The sequence below is a fragment of the Ambystoma mexicanum genome, chromosome 4p (assembly GCF_040938575.1).
Source record: "Ambystoma mexicanum isolate Mex_15411 chromosome 4p, UKY_AmexF1_1, whole genome shotgun sequence".
Lineage (NCBI taxonomy): Eukaryota > Metazoa > Chordata > Amphibia > Caudata > Ambystomatidae > Ambystoma > Ambystoma mexicanum.
Genome location: NC_090927.1, coordinates 530,427,316 through 530,440,303, shown reverse-complemented (window position 1 = coordinate 530,440,303; position 12,988 = coordinate 530,427,316). Strand labels below are relative to the sequence as shown.

At 49.6% G+C, this 12,988-nt stretch overlaps 1 protein-coding gene across 3 annotated transcripts in view; it reads right to left on the bottom strand.

Moving 5' to 3' along the window:
- Positions 1-12,988, bottom strand: part of SH3YL1 (SH3 and SYLF domain containing 1) — a 779,762-nt gene that overhangs the window by 610,309 nt on the left and 156,465 nt on the right. For all 3 annotated transcript variants that reach the window (XM_069606061.1, XM_069606062.1, XM_069606060.1), the window contains exon 3: positions 6,149-6,262. In XM_069606061.1, the coding sequence (XP_069462162.1) occupies positions 6,149-6,262 (114 nt within the window). The remainder of the gene's footprint in view (positions 1-6,148; positions 6,263-12,988) is intronic.

Genomic DNA, 12,988 nt, shown 5'->3' with positions numbered 1-12,988 from the left:
AGGGCGTCCGTCGTTGCAGGACTCCAAGGGCCCGGGCCGTCTCCGTATCCGCCTTGATGGCCTGAAGGGAATCGTCCACTGTCTTCCCAAACAGGTTGTTCCCGTCGAAGGGCATGTCCAGGACTCTGGTCTGGACGTCCTGCCGGAAGTCCGTAGCTTTGAGCCATCCACGACGTCGAAGGCAAACGCCGTTGCCCAGCTGGCGGAACCCAGTGTCGGCGATGTCCGTCGCCACGGTGATGGCGTGGTCCGAGGCCACCTCACCTTCCTGCAGGATCTCAAGGGCCTCCGCCCTCTTGTCGTCCGGCAGAAAATCCAGCAGGGGAGCCATCTTGTACCAGAGCTCCCTGTCGTAGCGGGCCACGATAGCCAAGGCGTTGGCCGCTTTAATCGTCGTCGCTGCCGACGAGATGACTCTACGCCCCATAGTATCCAATTTCTTTCCCTCGCCGTCCGGCGGGGAAGTCGATGTGGAGGCCGCACCCCCCCCCGCTTTCTTCCTGGCTGCCGCGGAGACGACGGAGTCCGGGGTAGGCTGCGCCCGGAGGCATAGGGGGGCCGTGTCCGGGACCCGGTACTTTTTCTCGTACCGGTCTCTTCTAGCTGGCGTCGTGGAAGGGTTCTTGAGGAGGGAAAGGCCCTCATCCCAAATGTCGTCCAACAGAGGCACTGCGAGGACCGTCTTCCTCTTGGCCTCGCGCCGCTGATAAAGGAAGCCTTCCTTTTTCTTCTCCTCAGGGCAGAGTTGGAAAAGCTCGGAAGCCCTGGAGATCATGGAGTGGAAAGATCCGATCTCGTCGGGCGGAGAGGCCCTGGTGGGAGGCGACGACGGAAAATCCTCGTCGTATGCCTCGTCGTCCGTACCCGTCGCTGCCGTGTCAGTCCCCGTATCATCCCCTCGGGTGGACGGGGAGGAGGGCTGGAAGGGGCGCGACGGTTGAAAAGGAGGTGGTGGATGGATCCTCCTTTTCTTGGTAGGGGGAACACCAGAAGGTCCCGGTTCTGGATCCCCCGACGGGAGAGGTTCCTCCGTCGGTAACGGTAGCCTCGTCCTTATCTCGGAGCATAAGGACTGTATGGCCAACAAAATGGCCGCCGAGTTGTCTTGCGGCGCTGGCAGAGGGGAATCCGACGGGCGAGCAGGGGCCCCGTCGGTATCCTCGACGATGTCGTCGTCGTCACCTGCGTCGGGGTCCATTCCGACGGGCTGGCCTTCTTCCACGCCTAGGCCGTGGCTTAAGACCTCGATCAGCTCCTCTTCTGAGGTTGAGGCCGACTCTACGACGACGCCCTGCCCCCCCTTCTTCTTCCCCACGGAGGGTTTCACGGGGGTCCTATCGATGGGCACAAAGGAAGACTCCCTCCGAGGAGGCAGGGAGATTCTGGGCCCTGAGGTCGCCACCACTGGTGCAGCCACCACAGGCTGAGCCAGGGCCGCCGTGACCGTTTCGATAGAGGGCTTGGTCGGATGGATCAAGGCCTTCACCACCTTAGGTGCGCTCACCGCCTAATCCTTGAGGGAGGGGGCACTGCCACGCTCCTCCTCTGCCTTAGAGCTCGACCGGGGCCTCTCCAGGAGCTTCGCCGGGTGCTCGGCCTTCCTCTTACCCGACCCAGAGCGTTGGCTCGTGGTTGATGGTGCCGGGGAGGGTGCACCCTGCCTGGCGCCCGTAGAGCCCGACCGTTCGGCGCTCCCGGTGCCAGCGGACTCGCGGTGCTTGGCCTTATGTTGGGCCCCCGTCGCCGGGGCGCCCTCAAAGGTCTTAGAAGACCGCTCGGATTTCTTCTTCTTCTCGCCAGACGGGCTCTTAACCTCCAGCCAGTTGGCGAGACGTTGATGGCGGTCCTTCATGGTCCGTTCCGACATGTTGCCGCAAAACGCACAGTCCTTCTCCACGTGCGTCTTGTCCTCATGAAGGCAGTAAAGGCAGAAAGAGTGTTCGTCCTCCTTGAAGACGTTCTGCAGCTGGCATCCAGGGCAGACCCTGAACAGCTTTCCGGGCGTCGAGCTTCCCTTCTCCTGGGCCATCTCCGAGACCGGGCCTGAGAAGCTTCTGGAGTCCTCCGAAGTGTAGCTCGACGAAATCTTCACCCTTGAGGGGCACAGATGAATCCGACACGGGTCCCCGTTGATCGGATGTAGGATCGGTGGAGCTTGAGGCTCTTTTGACCGAAAGAATCGAAGTTTTTTGTAAAAAGCGCGAAAAAATAGCACTAACGCTCGAGAGCAATAGCACGAGGATCCCAACACATGAACGTGCGGTAAAAATCTGAAGATGGCTGCCAGAGGCGGTGCTTAGGTAGAGGGCAGTCATTGGCTGTGGTCAGTATGACGCAGAGACCAGTGATTGGTTATTACTACGAAAGACAGATCAGAAACGAAACTGATACTGGTTTTTTCTTTACCGAGGATTCCCAGCCTGACGACGGGGAATATTCATGAGCATGTGAATCCATGCCAGACCCCATGCTGGAGAAACCTTTATTCCAAGGGCGGGAAAAAGCCAAAAGGCATAAGAAGTTGTTGTTCTCAGATGCAATTTGTCCAGACTGCAAGATGGTGAGAATCCAGGGAAAACTGCATTTGTAGATTGAGGGGAGTAGGTAAGAAAATGAGAAAATGCAGTGCATGAGGAGGTACACAGAATGGATGGGACAAAGCAACAAAGGATGGCAGCACAAGGGAAAGGCTGAAGCAGGAAAAGGAGCTGTACCCAGGAGGCAGGTAAACAAAGGAAATACAGTGCCGTCGGGGGAGAACGGCAAGGTAGCAGGAGAAGGTAAGGAATATTGCGAAGGAAAGTGCTCACGAGCATTGAAAACCAAAGCGGAACAAAGTTGCAACGCGAGGAAGTGGGCAGAGACTCATGGAGAAGTAGTAAGTGAGGAAGAAAAAGACTAGACCGGCCATCATGTTCGGGAGCGAACATGATGGAACAATCTATGGCGGCACTTCCATCGGTCCCATAATCTCCATGCAGTAGTATTCATGACACCTTTGAAGAGACATGGTACCCCCCTTTCCCTAATAATGACCAAACCAACCCTTTCCCCCATCTTCAGGGTATATTACAAATCAACTCCCCTGAGTTTCTCATGCAGGACTACAAAAACCAGTAGAGTTCAGGCATGTCCCCTTAATGGTTGTCAGGCAGGGCTAACTGTGAACTCACACCTGCAGCCAGCTGCAGGTATATATACATATATATAACAGGAGCAGTGGTGGCGAAATTGCAGCAGAGAGGCCATGAAGAACAGCGAAGGAGTGTTTGTGTGCAACACGCGTATGGTTTAGGTAAGAGTGGCCCGAGAGTTGAAACTCTGTGGAACCAAAAGAGGCATGAAAGGGGAGCTGTGCCAAAAGGCTGCCCCTTTTTCTTTTGCTCGTTCTCCTGGGGGCAGAAGCCGACCCAGGAGTGCTTGAGGAGCAGGAGGTGGAGTCCTGAAGCAAAGATCAGGAGGCCGGAAGCTCTTCGCTGCAGGAACTCGCAACAAAGCAACCAGTGAGTTTTTAAGCAATCAGAAACCTGGTATGCAAGTGTTTGATCCTATTTGCAAGGATATTTTTGTATCGGAGTGGTCGTGTGAATGGTGAGACACGTTTTCGAAGGTCTCCAATTCAAATCCTTGCAAACCAGCGAACAATAAGATTTGTTAACTCTGCAATTAGAGTGAATACTTTGTTACAGAGAGGTGGCGTGCAGCTGAAAGCATGTTTTCGAATATCTTTGCATGCTGGGCATATTTAAAAGCAATCTACAACCATTTATTACAACCAAGTTAATTGAAAATAACAGTTATTTACATGCAAACCTTTAAGCATTATTGAATGCGGAATGGAAAACCAATATATCTGCACATTTTTTAATACCGCAGTGAAATAATACCATTATGAAGATGCTACAAGAAATGAAGCTTTTCCACCTAACTAAATACACTGTGTGCCAATCTTAAAGTGAGTGAAATTTACATTAAAAGCAATGTTCACATATATTATTTCTACAGTACAATTGTTACTTCAAAGAAGCCAATGCTCCATGAACTCTAAAGTGAATACAACTTTACCAAGGCCAGTGAACCCAATATGCATTTCAACCCAAAGTGAATGGAGCTTTGGGAAATTAACTTTAAAAGGTGAATTTGACTGAACTGTTTGTTGAAAACTGTCATTTTCAACAAACATTTTGTTGTGCAAAGACCAGCTATATGCATAGGGTGCAAGTGTGGCACAGAACACTAAGAAAATTGGGAAACACCATCATATTGAAATCATACTAAAATTATATCTGCCGGAAGCAACCCTGAGGTTGGAACTACTTATTGTCTTGAGGACAGAGCCTCAGGATATTTGTCTTTTGAACTGTGTTCTGGAATTTGGGCAAGGGAACCCCGAGTATTGGTCAATCCTGTATTGATTTGGAACTCAAAGCAATTCTAAGACTTTTGTTAGAACTGCTCTATACTTGGGGAAGGGAGCTGCGAGCTGGACCAAGCTCTGAACTTTATGCTGAACACTATTTTGTTTGTTGCCGACATCTTTACACATGGTATAAGATTAGTTGTGAGGTCAAGTATAGGTTTTGGACACAGACAGATTCCTAAATTTAACTTGTGGACTATGACTTTCCCTAGTTTTGGTTTGGTAGGGAAATCCCACCATAGTCTAGGGCAAGATAGGCGGTTACCCATCCTGACATTTAAGTTAATAAAGTGTTTGTTTTGAACCTGTTGTCTGTGTCTTACTCCAAGATGCCCTCATAGACTCCACAGATCCTCGGCTTATGAAGCAAGAAGCCTTTGCCTAAAGTTGCAGCTCTCCACCACGAAGAGGGGCCTAGCAGTTGGTTTCTGCCATGAGGGTAGACTGCCGCCATTTTTTCAGCATGACCATTGCTGATCACCACCTGCATCATGTCTTGGCAGTCACCAAAACGGTGGTCCTTTCTTCAGTGCAGTAGAGATGTCCAGATGGCTAGTGTCCAGAAACAATTACTTAGTGCACAGAACCACTACATGCTGTACCCCAAAACCAGATGCCAAAAGTCACCACTGCACCCAAGTCCCCTGACTTCCTTCAACGGAAGGAAAGAATGGGAAAAGGGGAACACCGATTTCATGAACATGAACTTCTATCGGGGTCCCTGAGTGCATCAGAGTACAGGGGGTAACTAAACATACTGGTTACTGCCCCCATCTCCAAAGTGTCTAAGTCCTTATAATAACTCTCGTGCTTTGGCCGGTAGTGGTTGGGTTCTGGTCAAGTATCCTCCACTTGGCTTCCCCCAAGATGGTTGGATTGGGTGAGGGTCTGCTACAAACGTTTCTTCAATTGCTATCTAACTTTGAGACTGATGTGCCTGATGGCTTTACCAACTCTCACTCTGTAGCCTTCTGAAGAGAACTGGCACCTGTGACTCCAGGGCAGTAGGCCCCATCTTTTCCAACTAGGGAAGCACTTTAATGCCCTCAAATGTAAGGCTTTGTAGGGGGTTTGACTATTTTCACCATAGTAGTGCTTCAAGGGATTTAACTGATGTTTACATGGTTCTTTTTATTTACTTCCTTTACTGTTCTACAGTATTCTAAAATGCCTCCAACTGTATTCCAAAAAATGAAGGGTTTGTGCGCTTAGCAGAGCACACATATGTGAATGTGTCTATATTTAGTAGTGCATGTTTTAGATTGTTACTTCCGCCTGGTTTTTCATTGCTAAGAGCAGGTCTATGGCCTAAATAAATAACTATTGGTATACATTCTGCCTAACCTGTTATTATTAAGATTGCTCTGAGAGTGCTAAACTGAAGCTTTCACCACTCTCACACTTCTCAAATCTAAACCTTGCTGGTCAGTCATACTACCCATATAGGCGTTTGCTAGACATTAGTGTCTATACCTGTTCACCAGAATAGGGTGGCCTCTCAAAATCTGTCCACAGGGTTCATTCTTTACATCCATCTGAACAAGCAGGGCAAGGGAGTTCTGTCTTAACTTGTATGGGATGTCCATATATGTATGGAAATGACAATATTGAAATCAATCTCAATTTTGAAAAATAAACAGAAATTTGGTAGTTGAAAGTTTCGCTGCGATGAAGGAGAAATAATACTTCACACTCATTTTCTTTTAAAATACTAAACACTGGACTTACTTCCATCTGGAAGACGAGCTACTACAATCCCACTTCCTCCTCGCGCAGTCACCAAAAATCCAGCTTTTATCACAGACAAAATGGCAAGGCCATGTGCTTTTGCGATGACATGTGCTACAAAATTAAATACAAACGAAATTCAAGAATTAAAGCAACAGCAGAGTACATAATTTCAGTAAATAATAAAATATGAACTGCTAGTTAAAAGTTATTGGATTACATTTCTACTACTTTAACATTCAAACAGCTTAGCAAAATTAACATTTTCGAATGAAGTTACATTAAGTAGTCCACGTGGTGGACCGTGGTGAAAACACTGCTTATGTACACCTACATTAAGAACATAAAGTAGTAAAATTACTGTGTGCTTGTCTTTAACAAAAACATTCAAATTGGAAGACTAAATCAAACCGCATACACAATTTGGCTTTTGTAGAATTAATGGGGAGCAACATGGCAAGAACAATAAGACAAGAGAATACAAAGAAAAAGGGGGGCAGAACTCACTTGACGGGGTCACAAAGTAAAATGAGGCGTAATCAGCATTTTATTACTATCAGTAGACTATACTATACTTAAATAACAACATGTGAGGTTTGAGGTACCCATTGCCGGACAGGTATTAATTTATAATACAATACAAATGCTGTTTCAAGGTGCCACAAGACAAAAGGGGGTGGGGACAAAGGAGAAAGAACAATAACTGTCCTACTTGGCCTTGTGATATTTGGACCGTGAAAGTGCAGTAACAAGAAGTGCGAGGGGGTGCTGGTCTGCGCAAAATGCGAAGTGCTAAGGTGGGAAGGGAAGTGCAGGGTAAAGAGGAGCGAGTGCAAGTGATAAAGGGGAGTATTTGAAGGTGGGGTTAAGTGCCACAGAGGCTAGGCGAGTGCTAGGGGAGGCAAGGAGGGCAAGTGCCAGGGATTGCATGTGGTGCAGGTGGTGAGGGTCCAAAGGCCAAGTGCGAGATGGGGTGGGGGTTGGACTGGGCGGGGGAGGGGGGGCTGGTGCCCTGTAGAACTCAGAGGGAAACCAGGCAGTCAGTCACTGCAGCAGACAGGGTTGTTAGCAGGGGAGGGGTGAAAGGGAAGGAGGAAGAGAAAAGGAGGGTCTTAAGGAGCTTCCGGAACTTAAGGAGATACAGCTCAAGCCTGAGAGGGGCAGGTAGACCATCCCAGAGGGAGGCTCCTGCAGAGCAAAAAGATATACCCCCACTCTCTGCTTGCAGAAGCGTTGGATCTGCAGAGAGTTGCAGCAAAGAAAACTGAAGGGCTCTAGCACAGAGGTATTTAGGGGTAAAGAGTTAGAAATAGTGGGGTCCCAGGGCCCAGAAAGCCTTGTGGGTGATGCAGAGGATCTTGAACTTGATCCTTGCAGCAACCGAGAGCCAGTGGAGAGATGCGGTCCCTGGACTTGAGGCCAAGGATAAGTCTTGCAGTCCTATTCTGGATTAGTTCAAGGGGGCAAAGGGAGTATAAAGGAATAGTGAGTAAGAGGCTGTTGCAGTAGTCCAGCCTAGAAAGGACCAGAGCTCTGGAGACAATGAGTTTCTGGCGGGACGGCGACGAAAGGGAGAATGCCTCTGAGGAGGTGCAGCTAATAGTGGGCCTTCTTGGCAAGGTCCTTGACGTGAGGAGAGAAGTAGAGGGAGGAGTCAAAGAGGACACCAAGGTTTTTTGCCTCATAAGAGGTTGAGGGGAGCGGACCCATAGAGGGTGACCAGAGGGTAGGAGGGAAGGAGGGAACTGGGGTCCCGATGAGAAGGATCTCAGTCTTACTGGCATTAAGGCAGAGATCATTGGCAGCACACCATGCCTGAATTGCAGTCAGACAGTCGGTGATGAGAGAGGAGGTAGACGAGGCAGTAGAGGGAAGCTTGAATGAGAGATGCATGTTGTCTTCATAACACTGGAAGTGAGGAGAGAAGGGGGAGAACAGGTGGGCCAGAGGGGCAAGGTAGATGTTGAAGAGCCACAGCAAGAAGATAGAGCCTTGAGGGACACCGCAGGTGGAGTGTGAGACAGGGGAGATAAAAGGGCCCAGTTGAATTTATGAAGGTCAGTCAGAAAGGAAAGAGGTCAACCAGTCTAGTGCCAGGCACTTAATGCCAAGGATGAAGTGCCAGACCCGTGATACCAATGATGTCACAGAGGCGATTTGTCAGGGTGGCACGATTGAGCATGTCGATGGCAGAGGAAAGATCCAGAAGAATAAGAACGATGGAGAGCTGCAATCGTGATTTGAAAGCAAGTCTTTACAGGTGTTCAGTAGAGCAGTTTCCATGCCTCGGTCTGCTCTGAGGCCAGACTGGTGGTCATGGAGACTACCAATAGACTCAGTGTGCTGGATCAGTTGGGAGATCAGCTGCTCCAGTAGTTTGTCCAGGAAGGGGGGTAATGGAGATAGGGCGGTAGTTAGCTGGGCAGGAGGGCTCAGCAGAGGTCTTTTTGCAGAGAGGATGCACAAAAGAGTGCTTGAGGGGTAGCGGGAAGGAGGCAGTGGCAAAGGAGTGATTACAGTCACGGGTGGCGCAAGGGAGGCAATGTTGTGCTTGGTGGTTCTGGAGGAGCAGGGGAGCACCTCTTTGGAGTTGACTTTCATGGAGAGGACTTGTCTAGATACTGCATGCAGTGCAATGGGTGAGAAAGAGGAGAGTAGGAGGGAAGGGGAGAGGGGGGAGGCCAAGGGAGGCCTGAGAGCTGGGGTAGAGGGAGAGAAGTAGAGGAGAGAGTTTTGGTTAAGAAGTGGGAGGCCAGTGAAGTATAGAGGGACAGGGATGGCAAGGGAGAAGTGGAGACTGCGTCAGGATTGGCGAGTTCCTTGCAGATTTTTAACAGTTTGCCTGTGTTGTAAGTAGCCCCAGCAATGCAGGCTTGGATATGGGCCATCTTCTTCTAGCGGATGGAGAGTCTGTATTGTCTTTGGACCAGGCGGCAGGCCAGTCTGTCAGACAAAGTGCCTGATGCTGCCACTTCCACTCAGAAACTCTGCACTTGCGAGTCATACCAGATGCTGCGCTTGTAGGTAGGTTTCATGTGTATCCTGATGACAAGGGCAAGGATGTCCAGGGTGTTGCTGATAGAGAGGAGAAGATTGGCGATAGAAAGGTTAAGATTAGCAAGGGCAGAGTCAGTGTGGGAGTCTGTAGCAGGAGTGGGAGGGGAAAGAAAGTGGCGGCGAAAGCAGCAAAAGACACTTGCTTATCGGTCGAATGACGGAGAAGGAGGCTGGCCGTGCAAGCAGAGGCTTAGCCGGGGGACCTAAGAGATTGAGGTGAGAAGACTGGAGAGCATGGTTAGAGCAGGAGAGAGGTGTAGAGAGTGGGATGGAGATGGGGATGTCTGCTGAGATGAAAGCATCCAATGTATGTCTGGCTGAGTGCATCTGACCAGAGGGATGAATGGTAAGGGAAAGAAAGTCACAGAGGCTGCGGAAGAGCCCAGTGGCCGAATCAGGAGAGTCGAGGTGAATATTGAAGTCTCTGAGGAGGATAAGCTTGGAGGTGGAGGCAAGGAGAAAAGAGGTGGGGTCAAACCACTCAGAGGAAGACGGAGACTGGACCAGGGGTCCTGTAGATGGTGGCGAGAGTCAATGAAAGGGTTGGAGAGACACCAAGCCTGCAGACGAAGCATTCGAAGGAAGAGTAGGTCTAAGTGGGAATGATAGTAGCAGGGACCGATTCAAGGAAGATCGAGCCACTACGCCTCCAGACCAGTTAGGCCTGGGCTTAGAGAGGATCTTGAAGACCTCAAGGAGGTGTGTGTCAAAAGCAGTGACAGAGCTGGCAGTGAACCACGTCTCAGTGACAGCAAGAATGTCAAGGTCAAAGTCTTCAAGGAGACAGATACCAGAAGAGTGTTTAACAGCAAAGCGAAAGTTGAGAATCTAGGTGAAGCTGGTTGCCACATTTGAAGGTGTTGAAAGGAGGGGTAAAAGGATGTGGCATGCCCGTCAGTGGTGGAGAAGGGGCAACAGGGGTGGCAGACCAAGGAGTGCCAGGAAAAGGGCGGAAGTTGATGAGCAACAGAAGACTCCTATCAAGAAGCAGGAGGTTGGGCTGAGGGCCCTGGGCCCTGGGCCAAGACAGTGGCATTCTTATAGACATTAATGATGCACCTAGAGGATGAGAAGCATGCCAAGAGTACTTCCCATCTGGTGTCACCATTAATGCACGACAAAGAGAAAGGGGAGAGGACAGAGACCATGTGGGGAGTCCATTGGTCCGGATGGAAAGGGAGACACAAACAGGATGTCTGTGACAGTCTACCTGGAAGAAGCATTGACGTCGATGGGCAGGCCTGGATTGGAGACCAGGAGATCTCTTTTGAACTTTTTCCTTCCAGGCTTCGAGAGAGAGGTATGATAGGCGATGGAGTAGAAGTTAAGTAAATAGGAGAAATGGAGAGCACCATGGAGGGAGAGTGCAGAGAGATGGAAAGTGGGATAGAGAGAAAGAGAAACTGTAATTCTCAAAGAAACTGCACAATGCATGATGAACTCACCAGGCGGCATAGCAGCAAGACAGCTGCAGACAAGTCAGGTGCATGAGACGTCCCAGGTCGCCAAAAATAGGGTGGGTAGCTTGATGCATAGAGAGTCTCCACATATAAGATGCTTTGGATGATTCGCCTGTCCGAAAAACCAGCTGCCGTTCTTTGCTTGTTAACAGCAGCTATCGCACGTAATACCGCATCAGAGCCACCTCGATGTTAAGATGCATTTCTGAACTCTGACCTGGTGGGCAGAGGTTTAGAAGGCCAGCCTAGTTTCTTGGAACAGGGTAACCTTCTGGACAAGCCAGACCAATCAAGGTAGTTTGGCGGCGGTCAAGACTAGGTCTCAGGAGGGGCGAGGGTGACTGAAAGACCTCAATGAGCATGCAGAGTAAAGGACACTTACAAATTACTCCCAGTCAGGTGCAGAAATATTAAAAATACATTTACATTTATTTCAAGGCCTTTGAGTTTCAACACACAAATCAAATCACATCAATACTATTAAGTCAACAAAATCCTATCTAAATACATATATACAAGACCATTGGGGTCTAAAGGGTTAATGCACGAAATGAGTCCACAACCTAAAAGGGGAAGGAAACAGGCAGTGCAAATAGTCTTTAGTCCCTTCTGCATCCAACACACTCCTAACTAAGAGGCAGTCCAATCCCTAAGAAGAGTGGAGCCTAATGCTCAAATGTACAGGCAATGCCAGCGCATGCAGTAATTCGAATGGGCAACACAGGGTCTCTTCAAGGGTCTCCAGCAACTCAGGAAGGTGGGTGAGGCGATGAAGAATGCGTTCTTACTATTCGAGGAGGCTCTCCATTTGAGGGCCGAGTCAATTCCAAAAGGTGGGAATAGTTTGCTAGTTTGCACTAGCAGTGGAAAAGAGAGGGGCCCCCAGGGGACACTTGTGCGTAAAAATGAATGAAGGCGCTAGGGTCCACCAGTTAGGGTTGCGATTACTCACGGACCCCCAGCGCACTCCAGACCAAACTTCAGCAGTTGAGTCCACTTGGGTTGCAGGTTCAAGAGCAGCAATTTGGCGGCTCTGCGGCTTTCAGCGACGAAGATACAGCGATGATTCCCAAATGGGATAGTGGCGATTTCTCTGCTCCTGGTAGATGGATCAGGCCAGTTTCACTGCAGCAGGCTTCAGGGACGAGAGGGGCACAAATGCAGCACGCCTGCAAAGGTCGTCAGCATGGCTGGGCTACACGGTAACTGCATATATTCCGGTTTGGTCGCACTCATCTCACTTCAGACCTGGGAACGCCAAGTGTACGGAATTTGGTGTGAAGGTGCCGTGAACACAGAGCTAGCGATATACCAAGTTTCGTGGGCCTCCTCGGAACTGCAGCGGTATCAGGGCAAAGAGTCTGCGTAAGCTTGTCAGCCCACTGGTTGGCCCAGGGACACTTCAAGGAAGGCATACTTGCAGGGTTTGTTGAAGGTGCAGAGAATAGTTGGTCCCACTATTCCAATGGGTCGAAGCATCTTAGCAGACCTTCTAGGATGATAAGATGCAGAGGGGTTCCACGGGACGACAGCGGGCTCAGGGTGCCAAACTTTCCAGCGGGTCACCAGCGGTTCCTCGACTCGGCTTCTTAGTTTCAGGATACTTGGATCCTATCGTTCGTTCAGTGAGGACTCCAGAGATCGACATGGTATGGGTGTTTGGGGCCTTCTCTTATCCAGAATCTCCTTTGCGCCAACACAAAGAGGACCCAATGGGAGATCTTCTCACATACAGGCATACAATACGTGGACCAATCACGGACCACAGTGGTCGCAGGCATTCAGGGCACTCCAGACTCTCTGGCACCCAGGATGTGTATTGGAACCAGACGTTCCAGCCCACATCCTGGAGGCACACACGCAAGGCATGCAGAAGCCTGCGAAAGCTTGGCATTTCACGGGAGTATGCATGCCCAAATAAGGACTGACCCGGGTTGACTCGACCTAGGGAAGTGGCAAAATGGCCAAAGGACAGGACAAAGAACTTCGTGGCATGGCCATTTTGGAGCCAGGCCACCTATTTGTGCCAAACGCAGTAATCACAGTTTACCTGGCAGGAAAGTGTTAAAAATATACAAAATGATAAGCTGCCACCAGCCCTGTCCAAAACGCTTCTCCTAAAAAAAAATCCTTCGAGAATATCTAGGGCCTTTGGAAATGACGAATAGACCCAAGTGTACTCTACTAGAAGGTACATTGTGCACTTGTTACATGTAGCAGAAAAGTTGAAACATTGGAAAGTACTAAGGGAAACAAAGTCTCCCAGTACTGACTGTCTTAAAGGCATGTCAGTTTCCCCATAAGAAGTGAGCGAAAAGCTAAG